Below are 25,838 nucleotides of genomic sequence, written 5' to 3'. Positions count from 1 at the left end.
TGGAATATGTCTGTTTTTGATATTTTACTTTTGTTGTGTTTTTTTTTCTACACATTTAAAATATTTTTTTCAAATTAAATCAAATTGCAAAACGTACAATACCCCCTGAACAGTTCAGCCCAGAGCTCCTTTCCTCTGAGAAATGCAACCAATTTGCCAACTTTTTTAGTGAAAATATTAAAACAATTTGATAAAATATTAATGCCACACAGTCAAACAAGTTTTAGAAGGCCGAAGTTATTTTGTTACCATCGGCAGCTATAAATCTGAGCGAGTGGCCATGACTTGTGGAGTCCCCCAGGAGTCAGTCCTTGGACCGCTTCTGTTCAACTTGTATATGCTCCCCTTTAGTCAGATTTTACAGAACTTTAACATTAATTAATAACAGTTATGCAGATGATACACAACTTTATGTGTTTCTGTCAACAGACGACTGCCGCCCAATAGATTCACTGTGTCAGTGTCTGGAGCAAATAAACACCTGGATGAGGGATAATTTTCTACAATTAAATGAAGACAAAACTGAGATTTTTCTGTTTAGTAGCAAAGAGAAGAGGGTCAGTATTGATAAATACCTGGAGACTCTGGCTCTTAAAATTACCGACCAAGTTCGTAACCTTGGAGTGTTGATAGACTCAGACCTGACTTTCAGCAGCCAAATCAAAGCTGTCACTAAGAAGCTTTTAACAACTCAGAAACATCAACAGAATTAAAAGTTTAGTCTCCCAGAAAGACCAGGAGAAACTCTTCCATGCATTAATCTCCAGTAGGCTGGATTACTGTAATGGTCTTTTAACAGGACTTCCTAAAAAGAGCATTAAACATCTGAAGCTCATCCAAAACGCTGCTGCTAGAGTTTTAACCAGGACTAAGAGATCTGAACACATCACACCAGTTTTAACATCTTTACACTGGCTTCCAGTCACAGAATAGATTTTAAAACCCTTCTGATCATTTACATCCCAGACCAGTTTAGGCCCAGAATGCATTAAATCTGCACGGTAACTTTTAACTGGTCTTTTTAATAATTTTTATGTCATTTATTATTTTATTGTGACATTTGCTATTTGTTGCTGCCTTTTACTACTTTTTAATGTTTTCTTAGCACCATCTGTGATGCTTTTAATGTTTTATGTAAAGCACTTTGAACTGTTTTGTACATGTAATGTGCTATACAAATAAACTTATGCAAATTGTACAAATTATATATGCATTAAGATAAAAGAAGAGTACGTCCCAGCCTGAGATCATGCTCAGTCAGACACTGCATCATTTCTCAGATTTAAAGTTCACACTGAATTAACTGAGTTCACTAGAATTTATTTTTACTTTATGTCCAATCACTGTGATAATTTGGCCTTAAATATCTCCATCTACATTTAGCCCAAAAGGTTCAGTACTTATTGTATGGACAAAATATTATTACTGACCCCTCAGTGAGGAAATTTAAATTGATTTGACCCCAATGTGATTTAAACAAGCAGCCTTTCAATCAGAAATCAGACATGCTACGTTGCGCCACGAGGTCGTGAGGTACAAAATATGAGTCTGTTTTCGCTGATAAAATCCTAGGAAACACTGATGTTAATTTATTATTTTTCTTTCTTTCTTTCTTTTAAATAGATGATTTAGGTTCAAGATGTCAAAAGGGTTTAGATGTCTTTGTTTTTGATTGGATGATGAAGCTTCAATGTATCATAAATGCCTTTTTCCCCTCCAGAACAGTGTCCATTTTAACATTTTAAGCATTAAAATTGCTAAATATTCGTTTCTGGATTCAAACACACATCTGCAAGAACCCAAAGTTTAAACACAAACTATTTCAGCATCATTTGTAATGGTTATGAGACTAAAATCATTCCATACTAAAAGTATCAGGACATCTTCCTATGAACTTAACCCACAGGCTTAAGTACAAAGGCAGCTATAAAAACTTCAACTTATCTGGGAAAGATTTCCAAAAGGTTTAGGTGTGTATTTATGGGAATTTTTGTGAGGTCAGGTAGATGTCGGACTAGAAGATCTGGCTCACTGTCTCTGCTCTAATTTAACATCTGAGCTTAATGATTTGGAGCCGTGTCCCAATAGTTTTGGTAACACACTGTTTCTCCACATGATTTAATACTGTCTCTGTTTTAAAATAATAATCTGGGAATGAAAATTCCAGTATTTCACATTATGTTCAGTGAATTCCCCCCAGATCTAGAAGTGATTTTAAATGAACATGTTTGTACATTTCCTAGTAGAGATATTCATGTTTAAATGACAGGACACAACAGTGAATTTAACCGAGTCCTAACTGGGAGGTCTGTTGCTTGGCTGTAGGTTGGGTGTAGGTTGGCTGGAGGGTCTTCAGTAGCTTGCCTTTTGAGATTTGTTCCTCCAGATGTCACTACATCTTACACACTGAATCTTAAGTCACTGCACTGTCCCGCCTCCCCTGTAAAGTCCAACTTTCCTCCCTGACTTTGTTCCTCCTCTCTGACTGAGCTGTCTGATCATCTTCAGCCTTAAAAAAAACATCTTTAGGACCCAAATAAAAGGACCTGACAGCCTGTCCAGGTAAATTACAGCCAACACGAATAGTGAAATAACTCCCTAATGTTACACCTCTCTCTGTGTCCTCAGATCAAGCCGTGCGTCTTTGGGAAACCCTCTGGTGGCGGGTTGATTTGTATTCTCATCATCCAGCAAACAGACAGACAGACGGGCGGATCGATGTGTCACGAAGCGCTTCTTCTGCTTCTCCGCTGATGAGAGAGAGAGAAGGAACTGGATGAAGAAGGAAGAGGCAGAGGGAGGACTGTCAAGGTGAACCGACTAATCTTGTTTACTTGCATCGGAACACGACACGCAGCTTCGGGCGGCGGAGCGCAGCGAGGAGAGACTCTCAGCGGCGGAGGCTCGTCTGTCAGCGGGGAGTAATCTGCCCGGAGCCGGAGGAGTATCCACACATTTCCCAAAGATGTCACCTTTAAGTGCTTTTACAGTTTTCACTCACATTTTGATGGCACGGAATTTGGGCTGACAGTTAAATGCGTCACTTCATCGGGAACAGCGGAGGAATTAAAGGTGAGTTCTCTCACTAAAACATGACGCTCCCGCACCGACCTGTTGGGAGTTAATGATCTGATCACCTGCACTGATATCTGAAGGTGTTGATCTTAAAATCTTCCCTCCCTGTGTCAGGATGAAAAGCGGAATTAAAGAGGAGACATTCTTAAAGGCAGCGCGCCGGAGCCGTTGCGTAATGTGGAAATCGATCAGTGTGTTTTTGGATGATCCGACCGACACGACTCCGCTCTGTCCAGTCTACACACACTCACGAACACACGTTCAGTCTGAGCATGAGGTTTTAAGGCACAAGGTTTTGTGGCACGTTTTGGAAACAGCTGCTGTGCACCGCCACGAGTAACTTATTCTGGGGCCCCAGAGGCCCCTGAACAAGTTAATCCACAGACTTACAGCTGTATGGATTTATTAGTGGATGAGAAACACATTTAGGGTTTTTAAGTTATCCATTTAGTGCATTCTTTAATTTTTTTTGCTTTCATTTATTCATATTGTTTTTTTTATATATATTTTACTTTTAAACTTTCTTTTGGGGGGGGGGGGGGGGTGTTTGCTAGTGTGTAAAATAGACAAGGATCGCGTATGTTTAAATGTTGTATACCAATGTAATTAATTAAAATAAAGTAAAAATGAAATAATAAAATAAAAAAATAAAAAATAGTTAAAAGCTAAGCTAAAAAGGTCTTAGGCCTCTTTTTAAAAGCATCACCAGTCAGCACAGACAAGAACTGCTGTGAGGGAACAAGGTCTTGCTGTAGATTTTAGTCCTGACTTTAGAAACACCTAATCAGCTGGTATCACAGGACCTCGGGGTCTGCGAGGGCTCATGATTTAAAACCAGGTCAAACCATTAAGACATTTATAAACTACTTAAAGAACCTCAAAATCAGTCCTGAAACCTGGGGCACCAAAAAGGGGGGTAAAAGGGAAGGGTTCTAGGGTCTCGTGATTGACTTAAAAAAAACTTAAAAAGAAAAGAAAAAAACAGACTGGAGAGAGAACAGAGGGGTCATGAAAAGACACTGAAGCCCCCCCCCCCAAAAAAATTATTTGATACTGTAAGACATAAAATTTGCAATTTTATTGATATTTTGACCATCATATCTATATTTGTGAAATGAAAAACATAACAGTTAGGATACCTTGGTAGGATAGAAACAAATCTCAGCTAAAATACCATCAAAAACAAAATGGCCACTCATTTTTTATGATTTATTGTATTGTGAGCATTATCATCACTAAATCAGAAGCAAATGATCAAATTAATTAGGTAGGCTTAGAAACAAAAAATAGAAACCCTGGATTTTATTCATTTCACGGTTGTTTTAGTCAAATAATCAACACAGGCAAACGATTAGCAAGCTACTCCGCTAAAAAAAAAATCCCACTCATGTTCCGAACCGACACGAGAGCAGCCGAAGCAGATGCTGCCATACCCCCCCTCCCCACCTGAACATATCCAGGTGGCCCCTGAGGAAGGAGGTGAGCAGCTGAGTGTTGAATTAATTGATTATTGTGGAGAAAAAACATTATATACTAGAAAAAATCGTTCTGAATTAATAATAGTAAATAAAAAATAGTTTGTATCTATTTTAGAACGATTTGAATGGTTCAGAAAATGCTCAGCTATCTCTGTAATGTTAGGTTAAGTCAGTAGTTTGAGACTCATTCTCTTGCTTTGCAGTAGGAACAGAGCACATTTCTAGTGCAGCAGACTGGGTGACTGCTTTCAATCCAATCAGAGAAATATTAAGATTTTCTAGAAATCAGAAGATTAACTAGCAAGAAACCATATAGCATTATATATGTTTTCCCCACTAATCTAATGCCTTAACTTGTGAGTCTACAGATGTGGAGATAAATTAAACTTGTATGTGTTGCTGCATGAGGGAGACAATGACACGGATTATTGGTAGTCAAATTAATTTCGCTTGACATTGTTGGTGAAATCACTAAAGGCACCTTTAAGTAAAACAAAATAGTGCGAGGCCACCAGATATAATGATTGTGATGCTTTTACACATGACATTACATCGTTGGAGATCTTATATAATAGAACAGCTGGATAGAATAGAAAGCTGGACTTCAGGACTTGATAAGTGATTTTGCAGGGAGAAAGCTCCACGTTGGGCTCTGGGTGAAAAAGGCTGAGCAAGGACAGTGACTGTGAATGGGATTGCAAGAGCTTTACTCAGCAATAGTGTACCTTTACCACTCCTTGACATCTTATTACACAAAGTTCTACCTTTTAAAATGTGATTATTTAACTTTAAAGATGGCTCCCAGCCATCGTTTGGCTGTAAATCTCCACAGTGGTTTGCGTGTGACCATATTACATTCAGTTCATATAATACAATAAACCATGTGAGGTCCTGCTATTTTTTTGTTTCTGAGCCTACCTAATTTTTTTTACCATTTGCTTCTGATTTAGTAATGATAATGCTCACAATACAATAAATCATAAAAAATGAGTGGCCATTTTGTTTTTGATGGTGTTTTAGCTGAGATTTGATTTGTTTCTCCACAGACTATAAATGCATTTCATTTTCATGGATGAGGTTAGTTTGTATTTAACTTTTGTATTTTAAGTAATTGATCAGGAGATAATTAATTGTTTAAGTATTAAAAAAAAAAAAGAGAGAGATGGGTTTTTAAATATAAAGTATCCATCTTGCAGCAAATAATTAAATCTAAATGAACTTCATTATATTTTTAGTGCTTCCCCTACCAAGGTATCAGTCTCTTTTCATGGGGCCCAAAGTGGGAGGCCCCTGCCTGAAACACACAGGAAATTAGATGTGTTGCAGCGGAGAAACATCTAAAACCCGCAGGACCCTGGCCCAAGAGGTCCGGAGTTGGTGACCCCTGATCTAAATGCTTCCACATGTTCAGCTAATGAAAACAAATAGAATATCTGATCATAATTAGATATTTTGATGACTTTATTGTAAATGAGCTGTTTATAGTAATTAATAGTAATTCTAAACAATTAAAAGTAAATTGTTCCATTTTCTAAGCTACATTGAATGCAGCATGAGATGAAATTGTGGGTGTAGATAAAGATAAAAGGGCTGGATAATTCTCTGAGCTCAGATTTTGACATAATGACACCCTGCAATACTCACTGAACAACATGATTAACTTGATGACAAAAACTAACCTGGACAGTACGGAGCAAAGGAAACCAGGGAGTATTTATGGAGTTAAAGACAATATAAACTGGCCCAAATAATATAAAACACAGAGGAGCAAACCAACATAAAACCATTCCTGGACAGGCTACCAGTCGGTTTTATTCCAGCTACTCCAAACTCAGCGAGCTGCGTGACCTTTTAGACACACAAACAAGAAAAAAGCTTGTTTCCAGAAAAAGACAAATAGAGGCCTTCAGGTTTTTATCCGACACCACCAACACGTGGCTCCAGTGATTATGTGGATTTATCTGAAAGTGAAATGTGACGACAGGTCTTCTGCTTTTCGAAGAGACGCTGCGACCTGCTGTGGCCTCGAAGCAAAACACTGAGTCCTCACATGTTCAGCTGCAGCATACGTGGATCAGCCTTCATCCGTTCTTCTAGGGCTTTTATTAGTGATCATTTTAAAACCTGTCAATGCATTCAAGATCTATGACTCTAAGAAACACCAAGCCCTAATTAAGACTGGTAAAACAGCCGTAAAGCAGATTTTCCATGAACATTTTGCCAAGATATTGATACCAGTCTTCTAGAATGTTAAATATTTGCTTTCTACCTAAAGCATTTCAGGGTTAATTGAATCCAATCACAAAAAAAGAAAGAAAGTGGCATAACCAACAAGCTGTTTACCTTCTTACTGTTGACTCTCCCTTTGAAGCATTTTGAGCTGCTTTGGTTGGAGACTGCACTCCTCAATGCTGCAATACCCATTTAAACATGTAGGTATGTCACATCCTGCACTGCTTTTATGTTTTCCTCTTCAGGTCGAAGAGTTCAAATGCACAGATCAGTTTTATGTCAGGCGGTAGTTCATGGGAGGGCTTTTAAAACACCACAAAGACAAGAGAAAAACAATATGAATCGTATGAGTATGTGATGTAGCTGTGTTGTCGTATATGTAGGTGTGAAGGTTACGGTCTGAGTGTGGCTTGCTGCACGCGTGGGGAGTAAACAAAAAGCCCTGCTCCATACGGTACTGGCAGATTGAAATACCAGTGGCTGTGCGCCCTCATGAAGGCGATCTGCTGATGAGTCACTGCCTCTGAACAATTTTAAATCACAACAAACTCGGTGTGAGTGACTCCCAGAGGTGTTGCAGGAGCGGAGGAAAACATCTTCATCTCCTGCTATAAATTCTCAGCTCAGAGAAGAAAAACACTTCACCTGGATGGATATCTTATTTCAAATGCATGAAAATATAATCTTTGCAGTGTGACTGCACCCATTACGTGGGATAATCATGCCTGCTGAAAGCTTTTCAGGCAAACTGATCATCTGTGCAGCATTTTCCTACAACAGAATTTCTTTTGAATTAATTCATCATCTAGATTAACCTCCAAAAAGTGACATTGGGTTTGTGGAAATATCTAAATTTTAAAAGGAGACATATCCACTGGAGTCCTATGTTCCTTATTTAGAGAACCCCCTCTCTGTGATACGTCTCTTGCTAAATGTGGTCTTATTTTCTTCCACTTTGGATTAAACTAAGCCAGTATCCATCAGAGACCAATATTTGCCTCGGGGTTTACAGGTCCCATTACATGAGGTGGAGCAACCTCCTTCATAATTTCCCTTTTAATAAAGCTCACCTGGCAACTAAAGATCAAACCTGTCTTAGGTTGTTATCAGTGATCTAAACAAACAACACAAGCAGAAAACTAAAACCCAAATGTCTCATTAACTTAAATCCTCTGGAACCTCTGGATCATCTGTGTTAAAACAGAGGTTCATTGTCATGTAAGGCTTTTATAGCCTTTTCAGTCACACATAAACTTAAACAACTTTTCCTTTTTGCATTTACACCATCTGTTGATAAGCTTTGTACCATCAGACAGAAATCAGATCCGACAGCTGGAAGTCTGTGGTCTAATGAACATGTGTCAGTTTGGGCTGGATGACAGGAAACCCTGCAGGAACAAAACATCCAGACAAGGCTCTACATCACGGTTGGGTTTGCAGTGGATCAAGCAGCACCATCACGTTAGGTTTGTTAGCTAAAACATTTTCCAGAAACCCATTCAGGCTTAACAGACAAATAAATAAAAACCAGCTGCTGTTTCTGAGGAATGAGTCTGTTTTCTGATGTTTACAGCCGTTGCTTAATCTTCAAAACATTCGACTGAATCTCAGACTATGTCAACACTGCAGGTCTTCATGCTCTAATCCGATTTTTTTTTTTTTCATTTAAATTCCCCTCCATCAGACTTCAGTGTGAACTATACACGGCCCTAAAGCGACCCTCACCGTTACACGCAGCGTGCTGTGTTTATGGATGTAAATATGGATGCTACATGTGCTTGTGTGTTAATTTGGGAATTCTTGCGCAGTTAGAACCGTCAAAACCCCTCATCAGAACAGATTTCTGACATCTGTCTCACTCCCATGGCATAAAAGTCAGATGAATAGTGGCCTGATTGTTCAGACTGAGGTCACTTTGAAAAGATCGCATATGAATCTGATTTAGTACCATATATGAAAGTGGCCTGGGTTGGATTTGAAAAAAGTTGGATTAATGCTGTTCAGACTTAAATAAAAAAGAATCCATATGGCAAGGCAAATTTAAAATAAAATAGATAAAATACAAGAAATAAAGTTCGAGCATGGGGAATGACAATATTAAAACATGATTCCAGCTTAAAAGAATCAGATGTAGATTTTGACTTCTAAATAAAAACTACTGAAATGCAGCAGAGAACAGGTGGGTCTTTAACCTGGATTTAAATAAACTGAGGGTTTCAGCTGATCTGAGGCTTTCTGGGAGTTTGTTCCAGACATGTGGAGCATAAAAGCTGAATGCAGCTTCTCCATGTCTGGTTCTGACTGGGAACTGATAAGAAACTGGATCCAGATGACCTGAGGATTCTGGTGGGTTCATACTGGGTCAAGAAGTTACTGATATATTTTGGTCCCAAACCATTCAGAGCTTTATAGACCAGCAGCAGAACTTTAAAATCTATTCTCTGACAAACAGGCAGCCAGTGTAAAGACCTCAGAACTGAACTGATGTGGTCCAATTTCTTGGTCTTAAAGAGGACTCAAGCAGCAGAGTTCTGAATAAGCTGCAGGTGTCTAATAGATTTTTTGGTAGAACCTGTAAAAACACTGTTAAAATATTCAAGCCGAATAAAGATGAAAGCATGAACTAGTTTTTCCTTTTTCTATGGGCACAAAAGTTGAATTTGAGTCACGTAGCTGATTCTGGTGGATTTTATGCAAATGTCAAGAAAAAGTCTCTATTTAGACGTTTAGATCAGTTAAGTGATTTTTAAAGAAAATGTACACATACAATGACCTAAATTAATAACTTAAAATGTACATGAAAAAATAAAAAGATGAGCCACTTTAAAACTGTATTGTTTTAAACCTTTGTCGAGATTGACGAACCCTTTTCTGCTTATGTTGATGTTAAAAGAAGGAAGCCAGACCGAGATAATGTTTTATTTTGGAGATATACTTTATTTCAGGAGTAAAATGGAAAACTACAGGACCAAACAGCATCATCTTGCTGCTGGTTCAGCTCAAGCAGTTGCAGTAAATGCTGATATCTAGTTTGGTCTAACCTTACAACCATGTGTGCAAACCCACTCTGAACATATTTATTCGTGGTTTGGCTCTGCAGAAACAAAGCAGCTCTCAGCAGCAACATTGTGCATTACAACTAAAATATTCACATTAAATTTAGACTTTTCCACACAGAGACCTTTACAGGCTGCTGCTTAGAAGATAAACTAGTTTCTGAGCCCTTGTGTGCTTTCTGGTAGTGCACCGGTGTGGTTGAATCACAAGTATAACATTGAACACACTAATGCAGGGGTGTCCAAGCCTGTGCAGAGCTAAATGACACGTGAATGAGGGAATTCAGCCGTTTGATTCAGGTGTGTTGGAGAAGGGATGCATCTAAAAGTTGCAGTATAGTAGCTCTCCAGGACCGGACTTGGGGACCCCTGCACTAATGAGCACTGGATATAGTGCCTCTCTGTAATAAGTTGTCCTTGTTGACGTATGTCACACCTAAAATTCTGCCTGAGCTGCAGATATTAATCCAGATTAGTTTGTTTTGGCCTCTTTGAGACAAATTGATCCTCTGATGATTATGATCTGTGAACTTCGTGACTTCAGAGCTGAGGCAGCTTAATATTTGCAAGATAAAGAGAAGTACATATCAAAGCAGACAGTGTTATACAGCACCGCTCTGATCATAAGAAAGCTCTAACTAAGATTACACAGCTTGATCTCTGGCTCAGGGTAAATAAGCCAAACAACAACCACATAATAAAGGGAGTCACCTTTGCATCTTCATGCTGCAGTCTCAGTAAAACAGTCAAGAGCCCAGATTTTCCCAGTGTTTGTGTCTCTATTATCACAAATACAATATGGACAGTGTAAAATATGTACATTTACAGAAAATAATGGACAACCTGCATTATAGCTGAGATACTATAATACACAATAAGGCCATAATACTAATTAAATTATGGCTCCTTTTCAACAAGAGCTGGGTTTTGTTTAGGTTATAAGCAGCCACTGTGGCTGGTAAATTCCCAGAGTTACCAGTCAAAGTTTTAATATAAGCAGGATTATAGTTGCAGCTGAATCCATTTAATAAATGTTTGTTTAACCTGTCCAGTCACATCAGTGTACCCCAGGTGAAATGGCATTGGCATCCGGTTTCGCGAGGTTAACGTCAACATTATGTGAATATAGACATATAGACTACCTACTGAAAGTCCAGGTTTCCAGGTTCCAAACCAAGGGATTAATTCATTTCATTAATCACACGTGGCTCCAAATGATTCCTGCGATCGAATGCGCTCTCGTTTCCATGTTAGTTTGATAAATGAGGGCTAATGTGAGAATAAAAGTGTCAGTTTTTACTGTATCTTTTACTCCATCAGAGAATAATAAAATGTGTTTTCAGCCATCTCTTTAAACTGGATTTACTGGTAGCTTCACTACAAGAGCTGGTAAAATATTCCACATTGTGATAGATCTATACATTACAGATCTATGCATCTGTTCTGGGAGTTTTTCTCAACAAGCTGACCACATAACCCTTGTTGAGTGCCATAATCATGCTGATCTCTAACATAATAATTTTTCAGACAGTGTGTTTGTTTGTTGTGGAATACACTCCAGAAGAAATTTAAGAGGTTACATGACAACCTTTAGTCTACACTGAGCTATGAAAGTCTTCTATGCATGTACTCTGTACTCAACCTCACCTCTTGCTGCTTTATTTTAAGCTATCTGGAGTTTGAAAATATTGTTTTTGGCTGCACCAAACAGGTGAGCAGTAATCAAGATTAAATAAAACAGTGCTTGTGTAAGTTCAAGGTTCATGGTTGGATTGCTGTAACTGTATTTAGGTATCAGCCACGTTCTTTTTTCCCACCTGCAGCTGGTTCAGAACTCAGCTTCCAGACATTTATTTTAGTACCAGAAACACAATATTGCTCTGTTCCTGCATTTCTCCACTGGCTCCCAATTAGATATTGAACCAACTTTAAAATATGTTTGTATGTTGATGGAATGTTGTTGCATTGCTAGTACTAGCTAATGCTAACTTCTTGGGGCTACTGAGAAGATCTATGATCCACCATTGCAGTGAAATGAATAAATACAAACATATATAAAGAAGTCTATAGGAGTCCGAGCCACTGGGTCCACTTTTTGAATTGAGATCCAGCGGTGGGACACCTCTTAGACTTATCCTACTGGTTATGGTTTTGGGGAAATATATAATCGTCAACTCAGAACAGTAAGGCACGTTTTATGTACAAGACAAGTCAAAGTGCTTTACATAAAACATTAAAGCATTAAAGCAGGTTGCAGAAGAAGCATTACAAAGAAATACAAATTTAAATAAAGAGAAAAAGCTTGAATAAAATAAGATGAAATGCAAGAAATAATTAACAGTTGTGTTAATAAAATGCAGCAAACAGACTGGACTAACTGCAGCTGTCTGATGGACTTTTTAGGGAGACTTAGGACAGCATAACAATTGTCCAGTTTTCTGAAGATAAATGCAGAAATCCCACTGAGTCATCAGTCCTTTAATCCTCCAGATGTTTTTCAGGCGATTACTGGCTGACTTCAGGTCTGAGTTCAGGACTAATACAAGATTTCTGTCTCAGTTGTTGGTTTTTTGGTTATAACCTATGGTCTGTCCACTGGTGTGCCCTCTGTTGTTGACCTGGCTGTGTCAGACCACTACTGTGTGTTTTTTAACATCACCATTTTTAGCCCACAGGAGGCCTCAGTGAGAACTGTGAGGAAACGGTATATTACTTCTGAAGTGGCTGAAAATTTTATTGAAATTTTAAACCAAACTCCTGCTCAGATTTTACCTGCATTATGTGATTTTATTGTGGATCATTTTAACAGCAAACTTAAGTCAGCTATCGATGCTGTAGCTCCTCTCAAAACTAAAATAATAAAATCCAAACCGACACCACCGTGGAGGAATGAGCAAATCAAAGAACTCAAAAGACATTGCAGGAGAGCAGAGAGGAAATGGAGGAAAACAAAATTAATCATTCATTTAGAAATTTTTAAGGAACAACTTAAAACCTACAATAAGTTAAACAGTTAAACAAGCCAGAACCCTTCATTTTTCCAATCTTATTACAGAAAACAAGAATAACCCCAAATTTCTTTTTAAAACAATAGATCTTTTAATAAACACAAGTTTTAATAAGTCTTCTATGACTGCATCAGATGCTGCATGTGAGGACTTTGCATGCCACTTCAGAAGTAAAATCAGTGTTATTAGATCCAGGCTTTTATCTGAACAACATCTTGATTTTAGCAGACCTGAAGCTCTGCTTTTACCTGAGGAAACACTGGAGAGTTTTGTCCTGGTTGATGCAAAGATGCTTGGTCGAGTTTTCTCCCAACTTAACACAACAACCTGCCTTTTAGACCCAATTCCCACATCACCCTGCTGCCTTTAAAACGGCTGTGGTGAGGACCCTGCTGAAGAAGAGTAATTTAGAGCTAGACAATCTTGATAACTACCGACCTGTATCCAACTTACCTTTTTTAAGTAAAATTATTGAAAAGCTTGGGTTTATGCAATTACATGAGTTTTTGCATAAACATAATATTTTAGAAAAATATCAATCTGGTTTTAGGACAAACCACAGTACCGAGACGGCCCTTTTAAAGATTGTTAATGATCTAACTTAGACTTACAGAAGCTTTCTGTCCTGGTTTTACTGGATCTTAGTGCCGCCTTTGATCACCAGATTTTACTAGACAGACTCAGAAGTCTGGTGGGCCTCTCAGGTACAGTTCTTAAATGGTTTTACTCCTATCTCACAGATCGAAAATTCTTTGTAAGTATGGATACATGCTCCTCAAAAATCCATGAAGTCAAGTGTGGGGTTCCCCAGGGATCAATTTTAGGCCCAATACTTTTTTATTTGTACACGTTACCACTTGGGGATGTCATCAGGAGACATGGCATTGATTTTCACAGCTATGCTGATGACACACAGCTTTACATCGCCATGTCTCCTGATGACCTGGAGCCAGTTAATGTCCTTTTAAACTGTATTTTAGATATTAAGTCATGGATGGCAGAGAACTTCTTACAGCTCAATCAGGACAAAACCGAAGTTTTAATTATCGGTCCTGAAGACAAGAGATCATTTCACCAAAACTACATAATTTTAATAACTCTCAGAGTGTGAGAAATCTGGGTGTTCTTTTCGACTCTGAGCTTGATTTTACTCAACACATCAGAAATGTCACAAAGACTGGATTTTATCATCTTAAAAACATTGCCAGAGTCCGCCCATTTCTCTCTCTTGCCAGCACAGAGGTGCTGATGCATGCTTTTATTTTCAGTAGATTAGATTACTGTAATGCCCTGCTCTCTGGTCTTCCCAAAAAGTCAATTTCGAACCTACAGCTACTTCAGAACTCGGTGGCATGAGTTCTGACGAGGACCAGGGGGCAGGAACACATTACACCAGTTTTAAAATCGCTGCATTGGCTCCCCATGCGTTTCAGGATTGATTTTAAGGTTCTTTTAGTAGTTTATAAATGTCTTAATGGTCTTGGGCCCTCTTACTTATCTGACTTGCTTTTAAATTATGAACGCTCACGGACCCTGAGGTCCTCTGGTAGCGGTCTATTAGTTGTTCCAAGGGTGAGGACCAAGACATACGATGAGGCCTCTTTCCATTGTTACGGCCCTCGTCTGTGGAACAGTCTGCCGGAGAGCCTCAGGGCTGCAGAGACTGTTGATGTTTTTAAAAAGAGGCTTAAGACCTACCTTTTTAGCTTAGCTTTTAACTAATTTTTATTTGATCTTAACCTTTTAAATTTGTTTATCTTATTTTATTTTCATGGGGTGTATATGCTATGTGTGTATAAATGCATGTTCCTGCGTGCAACTGTAATTTTTTTTTCCTCCCCTGCAGTTTATTTTTGTTTTAATATGGAAGAATTGATTTTTTTATGTAAAGCACTTTGTGTTGCCCAAGCATGAAAAGTGCTTTATAAATAAAGTTTGTTTGATTGATTGAGTTCAGGACTAATACAAGATTTCTGTCTCAGTTGTTGGTTTTCAATGTCATTGTTTGAAGCTGAGAGTTGACTTTTAATCCAAAACTATTATTTTAGTTTGCTTAGATTTATGGTTACCTATATACACAAAGTAGCCCCTGTCTTTTAAATGGGACTCAACCCAGTTAATTGTGGTGCTACAAAGTTCACTTTTCAGCCAGTATAGGATGATATTCACTAAGGCAAACACAGAGGAGCCTAAGCCAAGTGGCATTTTGGGTTTTAATGATGAAACACAAGAAACTATAGATGACACAAAAACTGAAACTGGGAGTAACATGAAAAATGATCTGACGAGGCAACTGAAAACAAGAGTTTTAAATACACATGGAACTGATGACAAAAGGAGCAGCAGGTGAGGCAATCAGCAAAAGAGACCAGGTGTGATAATCAGGGAGCAGAAAGAAAAACAAGGGAATGAACTCAACAAAATAAAACAGGAAACAAGACAGAACTCAAAACAACAATAAAGGACTATAAACTAAGACTGCAATAGAACAAAAATCTGCAGACCAGGACCGTTTCTGCCCTCTGTGTTCAAATATATTTTATCAAAGACCTTAGCTAGAGCAGTCTGTGGACGAAAACCTGGCTGGTAGACATGAAAATGATTAGTTAGGGTCAGGAAGTTGTTCAATTATTAAAAAACAGCTTTTACTATAATTTTACTAAGTAGAGGTTTGATATCAGTCCATAGCTGTTCATGAGTGACAAGTCTAAGTTGTTGATTTTCAGGAGCAGATTGTTCCAGAGCTTTCAGAGTACAAGGAACAAAAATAAGTGAAAATGTGGAATGAGTCCTGCCATTAAGTTTATTCCCAGTAAGATCATCCCCTTCAGTACATCATCCATGTAAACATTTTCTCTGAAAGCTGCTGTGGGAAGTGTGAAACTGATACTCGCCCCTCCCCTCGAGGTCGGCATCATGATCCTTCCTGCACAGCTGAGATTCATAACTCCCTCTACTCTGTTTTTACTTCCTATTGTGTCAAAAATGTCTGAATTTGTCCTGACAAAGGTCTCTTCTCCACCTCCTGTGTTTCTGTAGAGCAGCTTGAGACTGAGGACTCCCACCGGGAGCTGAGGGGGAGGAATTTCTGACGGCCTAGACTGACCTCCGACGCTGAAGCTCTGTGGCCCTGAAGAGACCAGCTGCTCGACTTCACGTGGCAGGGTCGTCACTTTTTGGTGCTTCAGATTGGACATCGCCAGAGTTCATCCATCCCATCCAGCCTCTTTGGGCATATTTTTTCTCTGATTTCTTGAATATAAGACAGTGATGATGTAGTTCAGCTTATGTTTTCATATGGTGGAGCCCTTTACCCACTTTAAATGGATGTTTGGAGGAACACCAAGGAAGATCCCGTGGAATAATTGTTTCTAAACAACTTTCATTAATTGGAAATTAACTGAATTTGATGCTGCTGATGCTGAAATACTGTTTATTTTAACCCTCAGTATAAATAAATGGAACCAGGATGCTGTTACTGAATTTCCTTTTTTTACTTTCAGTTTGTTAGAGTTGCCATTTTTACTGTTATGAACTGCTGAGTGGAAGAAAGAAAAGAAACTCCCATTTTTCTGAAGGACTTAATGGTTTTACCCAACAGAAATTCACCAGTATTAAAATCAAGCTGATGATGTGATTCCTCCCACCTCCCACAGCAGTGCTATTTTTAATCTCTGAATACAAAGAATGTGCCACAAACTTTGAGAAGAATTCAAACTTCCAGCTTGCCACCCATCCTGTCATCGCCATGGTGATGTCACAGGGCACCTACACCTTCCTGGCCTGTTTCGCCGGCTTCTGGTTGATCTGGGCCGCCATCGTCATGCTCTGCTGTTTCTGTAATTTCCTGCAGCGCAGGTTAAAGCGGCGTCGCGAGGAGCGGCTCAGAGAGCAATGTCTGCGGACAGTGGAGATGGAACCCCTCAGCTGCCACCCTGCCGGATACCCAGCGGTACCGCCGCCTCCACCGCCACAGCTGCCAAGAGAGACGATGCAGTTTTGCCCTCCTCAGACGCTGTCGCCACCTGTCCCTCTGCCAGTACCTCATCCCATGCCACAAGCAACATGGGTCACCATGCCAGGTAACGCCACCTCATGATAAAGAAAAATACATACAATAAATATTAATATTTTACACTGATGTGTTAAAAATGCATTTTCCATATGACTCTAACATGTTTTTGACAGTTTATTAAGTAAAAATTGCCAAATTTGAATATTTCCTGATCAAATCCAGTGCAGAAACCCCGGTGGAGGCACGGGCGAGCTGTGCCTCAGCTCTTGACTATGCCACCCAATACAAACTGGGTTGCATGACACGTGCCGTTTTCTGTTCCTCAGCATATCGCCAAAATGAACTTTACAGAAATATTTGTTATATACCTTGACTCTCGACAGTCTGTGTAATGTATTTAATGTATTTGTGAGAGAAATATTCCCGTTTATCGTACAATAAAGTGCAGAGAAAAGTCAGCAGGTGAAGCAAACAGTACTCTGCCTCACCTCAAGGGGGTGCTCTCACACTCCAACACGGTGTGTGAGTGTTTTCAACTTAGCCACCTATTTTTTTGTTTGTTTTTATTTATTTATTTATTTTTTAAGCGATTAGCTACAAATCTAGCAACTTTTTCAGTATTGGAGACTTTTGTAGACTGCTGTATATGAAAGTAGTTTATTCTTTTCAATGAGGAGTGGGTGCTGCTGCGCAGGCCCCTCCCTTGTCCAATCAGAAGAGGATTCTGGCAGCAGCAGTAGCTGCATTCAGAGCAGGAGACGATCACCTGTTTCATGATCAGGCTGAAAATGAAACGTTCAAAGCTGGTGCAGGATGATCTCGCGCTGCCTTACCGTCAGATATTAATGTCTATTAATGAAGATTGTGGAAGAAAACAAGTGATGTGAAATGCTGCAGCCTCCTAATTAGAAAACAACCTACACTTAATAAAATTAAACAAGAATAAAAGAAAATATTAACTAAAGAATTTGTTTTATTTTTATAGTTTTGCCTTTTTAAACATTTTTAGCTTGTATTTTCATCCATTTTTGCCTTTCCCATGACATTCCTTTCCACAGCAACCTCCTTTACTATGTACCAGGCTATAATGCACATCAGATTATGTCATTTAGCGATTTCTAGCGACCTTTAGGACAGCCAGTAGCTACTTTTCTCACTGAAGAGTTAGTAACAGTGGGTGTGTGAGTGTAATTGAAAGAGGAATGCTGATAGGATATGAAGCATTACCAGCAGTTGCATGTTGTTGAATGAATATTGAAGTAAGATGCTCTTTTCAGTCCTTACAATTGTAAATCAGTGCCTCACCAACCATAAACTTCACCGCACGTCACTGCTGTGTTTTTATGTGCAAAGAACAAGTGACCCAGTTAATTCTTTTTAACCAGAAACTTTGTCCATGGCGGGGCGGGGCCGTGTACATGGAGGTGTCCGTGTTTTTAATTACCACGTGTCATTTTAATTTTTACCTTCTCACCACCCCGATCAGCTGTTAATTTAAACTATCTGTCCAGCTTCATATCAGGGGAAATGCAGAAGCCATGTTTCTGCTTCTTTCTTCTCTGCATTAATCACGCCCACCTCAAATCACACAATGCTTCCTTGAGCCTAATGAGAAGAAAGTTCTGCTCGGCTGATGTGTGTGTGATGTGAAGAACAAGCCGCAAGATGTCCCCAACCACATCCATGAGAGCAGGAAAAAAGTTCTTGCTTCTCGCAAAGTATGTAACAGCCTTCAATCTGCATGCTTGAATAAATCTACATGCAACCCATTCCCACTGCAAACAGCCAGTAAAACATGCTCATACAAAATATAGGGGGTACTGGGTGGGTTGTTGGGCCTGTTGAGGTTTTTCCCAGGTGAGTGACCCTATTGCCTGGTCTGCGCTCTCTGAATGCTTCTAGTTTAAACACTAGAACCACCAACATTCCAGTACCCCTAGAGCTGCAGAAATGGGTCATTTTTCTTTGCACAATTTTTACAATCAGCAAACACCCTGTTTTTATGCTGCATGTTGGTGTAGCAGAGATAGAGATTTCATTAGCCATTTATAAGGTGTTATGCACTGTTTTGTGACTATCCACTTCAGTGTGGGTTTCCATGAGGACAGCTTTGGGTGTGACAAGCAGGGTGGATCGTGGGAATTCCCCTCCTTCAATCTGTTGAGAGTTGTCCTCATGGTAAATTGTGCAGCAAGAAGCTCTTCTAAGAGGGTAAAGTTTGGTTTTTCTTAAAGAAATTAAAAGAAAATTCTCCTGAGTTTCCACATAATTCCTCTGACACTCTGAATTCCCGTCTTCAAAAAGGGGGACTGGAGGGTTTGCTCCAACTACAGGGGGATCACACTCCTCAGCCTCCCTGGTAAGGTGTATTCAGGGGTCCTGGAGAGGAGAGTCTATTGGATAGTCGAACCTTGGATTGAGGATGAGCAGTGTGGTTATCGTTCTGGTTGTACAACAATGCTTCAGGGTCTTGGAGGGGTCATAGGAGTTTGCTCAACCAGTCTATATGTGCTTTGTGGACTCGGAGAAGGCATTCGACCGTGTCCCCCAGGGACTCCGGTGCAGGGTGCTTCGGGAGTATGGAATGCCAGACCCCCTTGTATGAGCTGTCCGGTCTCTGTATGAACAGTGCCAGAGCTTGGGCCACATTGCCAGCAGTAAATCGGATTTGTTTCCACTAAGGGTTGGACTACCTTTTGGACTTGTGGACAGAATTTCTGGGATCAGTCGAGGTGTTGAGGGGATCTGGTTTGGTGGCCGCGGGATTGGGTCTCTGCTCTTTGCAGATAATGTGGTTCTGTTGGCTTCATCGGGCCGTGATCTTCAGCTCTCTCTGGAGCGATTTGCAGCCGAGTGTGAAGCAGCTAGGATGAGAATCCGGCTGAGACCATGGTCCTCAGCTGGAAAAGGGTGGAGTGCTTTCTCCAGATGGGGACTGAGGTTTTGCCCCAAGTGGAGGATTTCCAGTACATCGGGGTCTTGTTCACGAGTGAGGTAAGGATGGAGCGGGAGATCGACAGGCAGATCGGTGCGGCGTCTGCAGTGATGCGGACTCTGCATCGGTCTGTCATGATGAAGAAGGAGCTGAACCAAAAGGCAAAGCTCTTGATTTACCGGTCGATCTACATTCCTACCCTCACCTATGGTCATGAGCCGTTGGTAGTGACCGAAAGAACGAGATTGCAAATACAAGAGGCCAAAATGAGCTTTCTTCGCAGGGTGGCTGGGCTCTCCCTTAGAGATAGGGTGAGAAGCTTGGTGATCCGGGAGGGGCTCAGAGCAAAGTTGCCGCTCCTCTGCATCAAGAGGAGCCACATCCCACCGGGAGGAGACCCCAGGGAAGACACAAGATATGCTGGAGGAACTGCATCTCTCAGATGGCCTGGGAATGCCTCGGGATCCCCCCGGTCAAGCTGGCAAATGTGGCTGGAGAGAGGGAAGTCTGGGCTTCTTTGCTTAGGCAGCTGCCTCTGTGACCCGACCCTGGACAAACGGTAGAAAATGGATGGATGGATGGATGGATGGATGGTGAAGTTAAACAGTCTAATTATGTGATTAAAACATTTTAATAAGCTTGTTTAAACCCACCAAGCTGCAAAGTTGCTTGAGCTAGCATAATGCTCAGCCTATATAGTGACATGTGGAGTGTAGTTTGTTAGGTTAATTTACCCTGTTGCTTGATTTTAGTCTTTGGAGCTTCTTACTGTAAGAGCTGTGAAAGAAAACCAAGGTGTTTTCTTTAATTGCCAAATGCTGGAATAAATGGCAAAAGATATGCCAAATGAAGACGTTCCATGTATGATTTGTAACAACATAATGCAAGAGAGTATACGGCCGATACATTGGCACTTCATACATGTTTTTGATTGCTTTAGGGTGTTTTTACCTTGAAATGTGTTGATTGTGTAGCAGCTTGCAGAGCTCCAGGATGCAGTCCTGTCGGGAAATGTTTGCACCTTGTGCAGCTCCGGTATGGGACCATGCCCCCCTGGCTCTAAGCGCAGTGCGTGACATGCATGGTGGTGACGGCACTTCTACAAGAGCTTCAAATGTCAGCTGATTATCTGAAGTTAAGAGTTTATCAGCAGAAACTGGATCATTCAGAGTCAATTATGAGGTTGTCCACTTTAACAAGTTTCTGAACTTTCATATTTTACTCAGAGAAAATGACTATAATAGAATTTCCTTCATTATTGGCATTATGATGCGCTGGAAGGGTCGTCTTCAGTCGTGTCAAAAAAAAGACCTTTTATGGATGAATCTCTCCATATCAGTCATATGTTCAAAAGAATTCTATTCAGTTTAAATATTTCATTGACTGATTCTTACAATCAGGGCATGAACAGAGCAACAGAACCCATCCAGGCAATCTGAATGGTAGGGAAAATAAAAAAGATTATTCATCCAGTGTGAGCAGCAGCCCTTTTAAAAATTGCTTAAACAAAAATTGGTTGATTTAGAGTGTCATTAAAACAGTGAGCTGGTCCACTGCTGCTGCACTCATACACCTACAACTAGAGGGAGATGCTTTTCCATTAAATTAAAGCTCTCACTCCAGGCTTTGTTTCTTTCCATCTCAAACCTTCTGGGCAAAGCTGCATCTTTGATGTAAATTTATTCATGATTTTCAACAGCTTCACCTTCCCGGCAGAGATAAATATGAGGAAACTTTCAAAGAATAGCACTTTTCCCAAATCATCTTAAATGTTATGAAACTGGAGCACAAACACACTAGAAGTTATAATTTGGTGGTAAATGGAGAACTTTTAGCATTCTAAAAGTTTGTTATTGTTAAATAATACATCCAAAATGCATGAGTCAAAAAATGAGCTACAGAAAAAATGTAAAGACAAGATAGTTGGGAATGAAAGGAAAGAGATTGGTTTAAATGACGGCTGCACCAGCTCCTGTCAAAGATGGATAATGAGCAAAGACTGACAGTAACGGCTAAAACAAAAAGGTTGCTGGAGAGAAAGCAAAAAATGAAGATGAAAGGAAAAACAAGCAGCTGATGACACAATGAACATAATTTAATTGTGTATAAGACAGAAAAGAAGAGTCTGGAGATGCTGGAACCTTTAACCCTTTGAGCTCTGTGTCTATGTTTAGGCCTCTGCTTAAAACATGTCATCCCCATAATAAAGTTTACCTCTACTTTTGGAGTCATACTAAAGAGAACACCTGTGAGATTTACTAAAATCAAATCAAATCAAACTTTATTTATAAAGCACCTTTTATGCCACAGGCAACACAAAGTGATTTATATGATTGAAAACATTTATGCATATTAAAATCAAAACAAAGTGGTAATACATAATAATAGAAAACACTCACCAAAATATTTCACACAGCCGCACGCATGCACACATACGCACCAAGCAGCCCCCCCTCCCCATTCTATACAAACATGATTCTCTTATTTCTGTCTCGAACTGAATGTTATTATAAAATACTAAAAGTGATAAGCATCCGGCCTGATGCTGCTGTGAGGAAACAATATCTGTGTCATGGGGATCCATCCACACCAGAGGCCAGTCCATCCATGTCTAACAGCAGCAACCACCACCATCAGGACAGACCGGGGTCCACACCACAGCCAAAAGGCTGCAGTGCAGGGCCCCAGCCACCTCGGTAGGCGCAATCACCGCGGCAGCAGCCCCCAGACCGAGTAGGCAATACCCCCGGGGTGGAGGATCTCCACGAGGAAAACACTGGAGTTATAATTAAAATTAAACAACCTTAAGAAACAATAAGAACAGCTAAGAATGAATGAATAAATAATAAATAAATAAGAAGTAGTACAGTTGAATAAAATGAAAATAAAATAACATGACATAAAATTATGTAAAATAAATTAAGATAAAATAAAATTCAGTTAAAAGCTAAGCTAAAAAGGTAGGTCTTAAGTCTACCTTAAGATGTGTAAATATCAGTAAATGAGTTACTGGTGAAGAATAAATGAAGGTGGCAGATAGCACAAATAAAAAAATGTTTCAAGCTTGCCAAAAAAACAAAAAACAAAAAACAAAACAAAACAGCAACAAAAAAAAAAAAAACTACCACTTTCAGGATGAATATAAATATCTCTTTGGAATGATGCAGCTGTAGCTCTAAACCTTCATCAGATCATAATACAATATGTGAACATTATCTCTGGTAAAGGGAAGCAGAACTAAATTAGAGAGGTTTTAGTCCAGACTGTTCAGGAAACCAAAAATCACACATATCAGGCACATCTGGACCTAATCTGAGCTACTTCAGGCACTGATGGCACAGTTACGGCACGGCAAATGTTGCATAGGCCAGATGTGGTCCAGATGTCAGTTACTGGTGTGGACATGCTTTCTGGCAAGTGTTTCGTGGGCCAGATACGGGTCAGATGTCAGTCTTTCGCTCTGATGTGGTTTATGGCAGGTGTTGGGTGGGCCTGATGTGGTGTAAATATGAGGAGCCAATCTGGACATAGTTTACAGCCATGTCCTTGTGTGCCACATGGGTTGTCATCCAGCTTTTTTGAAAAACCACACTCATAAGGAGTCAAACAAAAGGGCTAAAAATGGGATTTAAGTGACTTTGACTGTAGGAGTCATCACCGTAAATTAAGGCTATGCATGGGCCAAACCAAACTGCAAATGTGGGCCATTTTTGGGCCAAACAATTTTTGCTATCTGGGTGTTTTTAACTGTCTTTCTCTTGTTTGTAGCTTGTTTTGCGGCCATTTCCTTTTAGACAGTCCTCTTTGGCCTTGTGACTTGGCTTTTTACTCTTACATGCAACATCAGCTGAAACATGATATAGACAACTGTTTACCACTGAATTACATACATCAGTTGCAAGTTAAAGCAACGCGACTGAACTTTGATTTTCACTGAACCCTCTAGCCATGGCTAACCCAGCAGTTGCTAGGAGCAGTGGGCTGCCGGATTATGTTGACTATCTTATCTCTTTTATCTTTTCTCTTGCGTCTCACTTTCTCTCTTTCTTTTCCTGTCTTCCTCCGATAATGCCCTTATGTGTTTCTTTGCTGAATCAGATTCAAAACAGCCAGTGTGTTGACATTCAATTTCTGTCATGTGGTGTGTAAATTAAATCTTAGCTGTAACATGCAGCAAAAGTTGTATAGTATGGTTTCTCAGCCTCGGGAGGCTTGGCAACGACAGCTCCAGGAATATGAATAATAACTGTACCAGCAAAATGAGTCAGAAACATATTTTTAAGGTAATCATAGTGCTACTTTTACAAATATATGTAATCAGCCAATCACATGGCAGCAACTCAACACACTTAATCATGTAGACATGGTGACGACGACTCACTGGAGTTCAAACTGAGCGTCAGAATGAGGAAAAAGGAGATTTAAGTGACTTTGACTGTAGTTTAAGGTGATAATACATCCCTTTAAAGCTGCAGATAATCCAGGTAGCATGCGAAAACATGTCCTGGGCTGTTAAAAAGGAAGTGCAACATAATGGTAAACATGTCTCTATGTTTGTGTTTATTTAGAATCTGTTGCCTGCAGCAAATTTTAAATGAGTTTATAATTGCATTGAAGATGGCCGCTGAAGATACTGAGAAAATACAGATATAAGCTCTTGTTATATTTTAGAAAACTTCACAACTTTTTTGAAAACATGGGACGGAATTATGATCCCTGTGTTTCATACAGCAATTGCAACAGATGACAGCGGTCATCATCTGTAGAGGTAAATTATAATATCACATCATCCTTGTAGGAATGGCTGCAGCCTCCCGATTCCCCTCGTTGGTAACATCATTCCCATTTGCTTCTGCTACCGATGTCTCCGCGTGGTTGGTGTTTATTTAAAGCCCTCATGGCAGCTGCTTGAGAGGTTTAGAGCGAAACAATGAGAGTTAGATTCTGTAGGTATCCATCAGCCGATGATGGGGGAGTGATGGAACCTGGCCAGGTACACATGCACACAAACCTACTTGCATCCATAAATAAATCCAGCTCCATGGCAACAGTTCAGCAAACAGCTGTTAGTTTCCAACATCGATGACTGTAATTGTGGTTGTACACAGATTCTGGGAGAAATGATGTGTGTGGGTTGATTTTGTTGCAGTTATTCATAATGTGCATGGATCATTGTTCAGATTTACCACATGTTGACACTTTTTTAAGGGTGTAACCGCAAATGCATGAAAATATTTAGTGTATTTCATTTGATGCTACAACGTGGCTCAGTTGGTAGCAGTGTGCTGAGTGTTGGTAGCAACTCGTGTGGTGTTATGAAATTCATTAAAGAAGCTGGGAAACAGAAAACTCACTATGGAGAGCAAAGTGAGAAAACTCTGTGGAGCTCTGCAGCTCAGGCAAACCTGGAAAAATTGTAGGAAACCAAGTAGGTTTCACTAATCATGACTGACACTTCTGCTTGTCTAGTTCTTTTTCCTTCACTTTTCTGATGAGAAAGTCACATCTTACCAACCAGAGCCGGTGGATCATGAACCCTGAGGACATTTAACATTTGTTTGAATCCCAGACGATGATTTAACCTCTTCTTCACAAGGGCACTTTTTCTACCTCCTGTCTGAAATTACATAAAATACATCTTCACAACTACAAGGGCTGTATGTATAATCTTGGTCTCAACAGAAAGCTGAGACATGAGATTACTACAGAAGTGTCAGAATCAAGATGTGTGTTACTGTGTCAGAGTAAATTCACCTAGAACATAGTAGAAAATGTAAATGTTTTCTCCTCCTAAAAGAAAACCACATTACTTTCAGTGGAAACCAAAAGATAGCAGCCCAGTTAGGAATGACTAAAGTAGTCCTAGGATGAGACCAGTTGCTGTTGCTTTAAGGGGCCATTCTGGTCTGATGCAGGATTCTAGCTACTCTACAATCCTGGACCTTGGTTGCTGGATTTCTGCTTCCATGATGTTCCAGATGTTTTGTATTGGTGAAAGGTCTGGACTGCAGGCAGGCCAGCTCAACTCTTTTCCTGTGA

The 25,838-nt window shown here is 39.8% G+C and overlaps 1 protein-coding gene across 6 annotated transcripts in view; it reads left to right on the top strand.

The window, feature by feature from the left end:
• Positions 1-1,855: 1,855 nt before the first annotated feature.
• The window catches only part of LOC121654880 (proline-rich protein 7), a 36,299-nt gene continuing 12,316 nt past the window's right edge, over positions 1,856-25,838 (top strand). For 2 of the 6 annotated variants that reach the window (XM_042009235.1, XM_042009229.1), the window contains exons 1-2: positions 1,856-3,072; positions 15,889-16,931. In XM_042009235.1, coding sequence (XP_041865169.1) covers positions 16,598-16,931 — 334 coding nt within the window. In that variant the 5' untranslated portion in view covers positions 1,856-3,072; positions 15,889-16,597. Of the gene's footprint in view, positions 3,073-15,024; positions 15,662-15,888; positions 16,932-25,838 lie in introns of those variants that run through there. The other 4 variants (XM_042009234.1, XM_042009232.1, XM_042009230.1 and 1 more) reach the window with 4 other exon arrangements.

This window comes from Melanotaenia boesemani, chromosome 15, assembly GCF_017639745.1.
Source record: "Melanotaenia boesemani isolate fMelBoe1 chromosome 15, fMelBoe1.pri, whole genome shotgun sequence".
Classification (NCBI taxonomy): domain Eukaryota; kingdom Metazoa; phylum Chordata; class Actinopteri; order Atheriniformes; family Melanotaeniidae; genus Melanotaenia; species Melanotaenia boesemani.
Note: the sequence above shows the minus strand (reverse complement) of the source record. Positions and strands in the feature narration are given on the sequence as shown.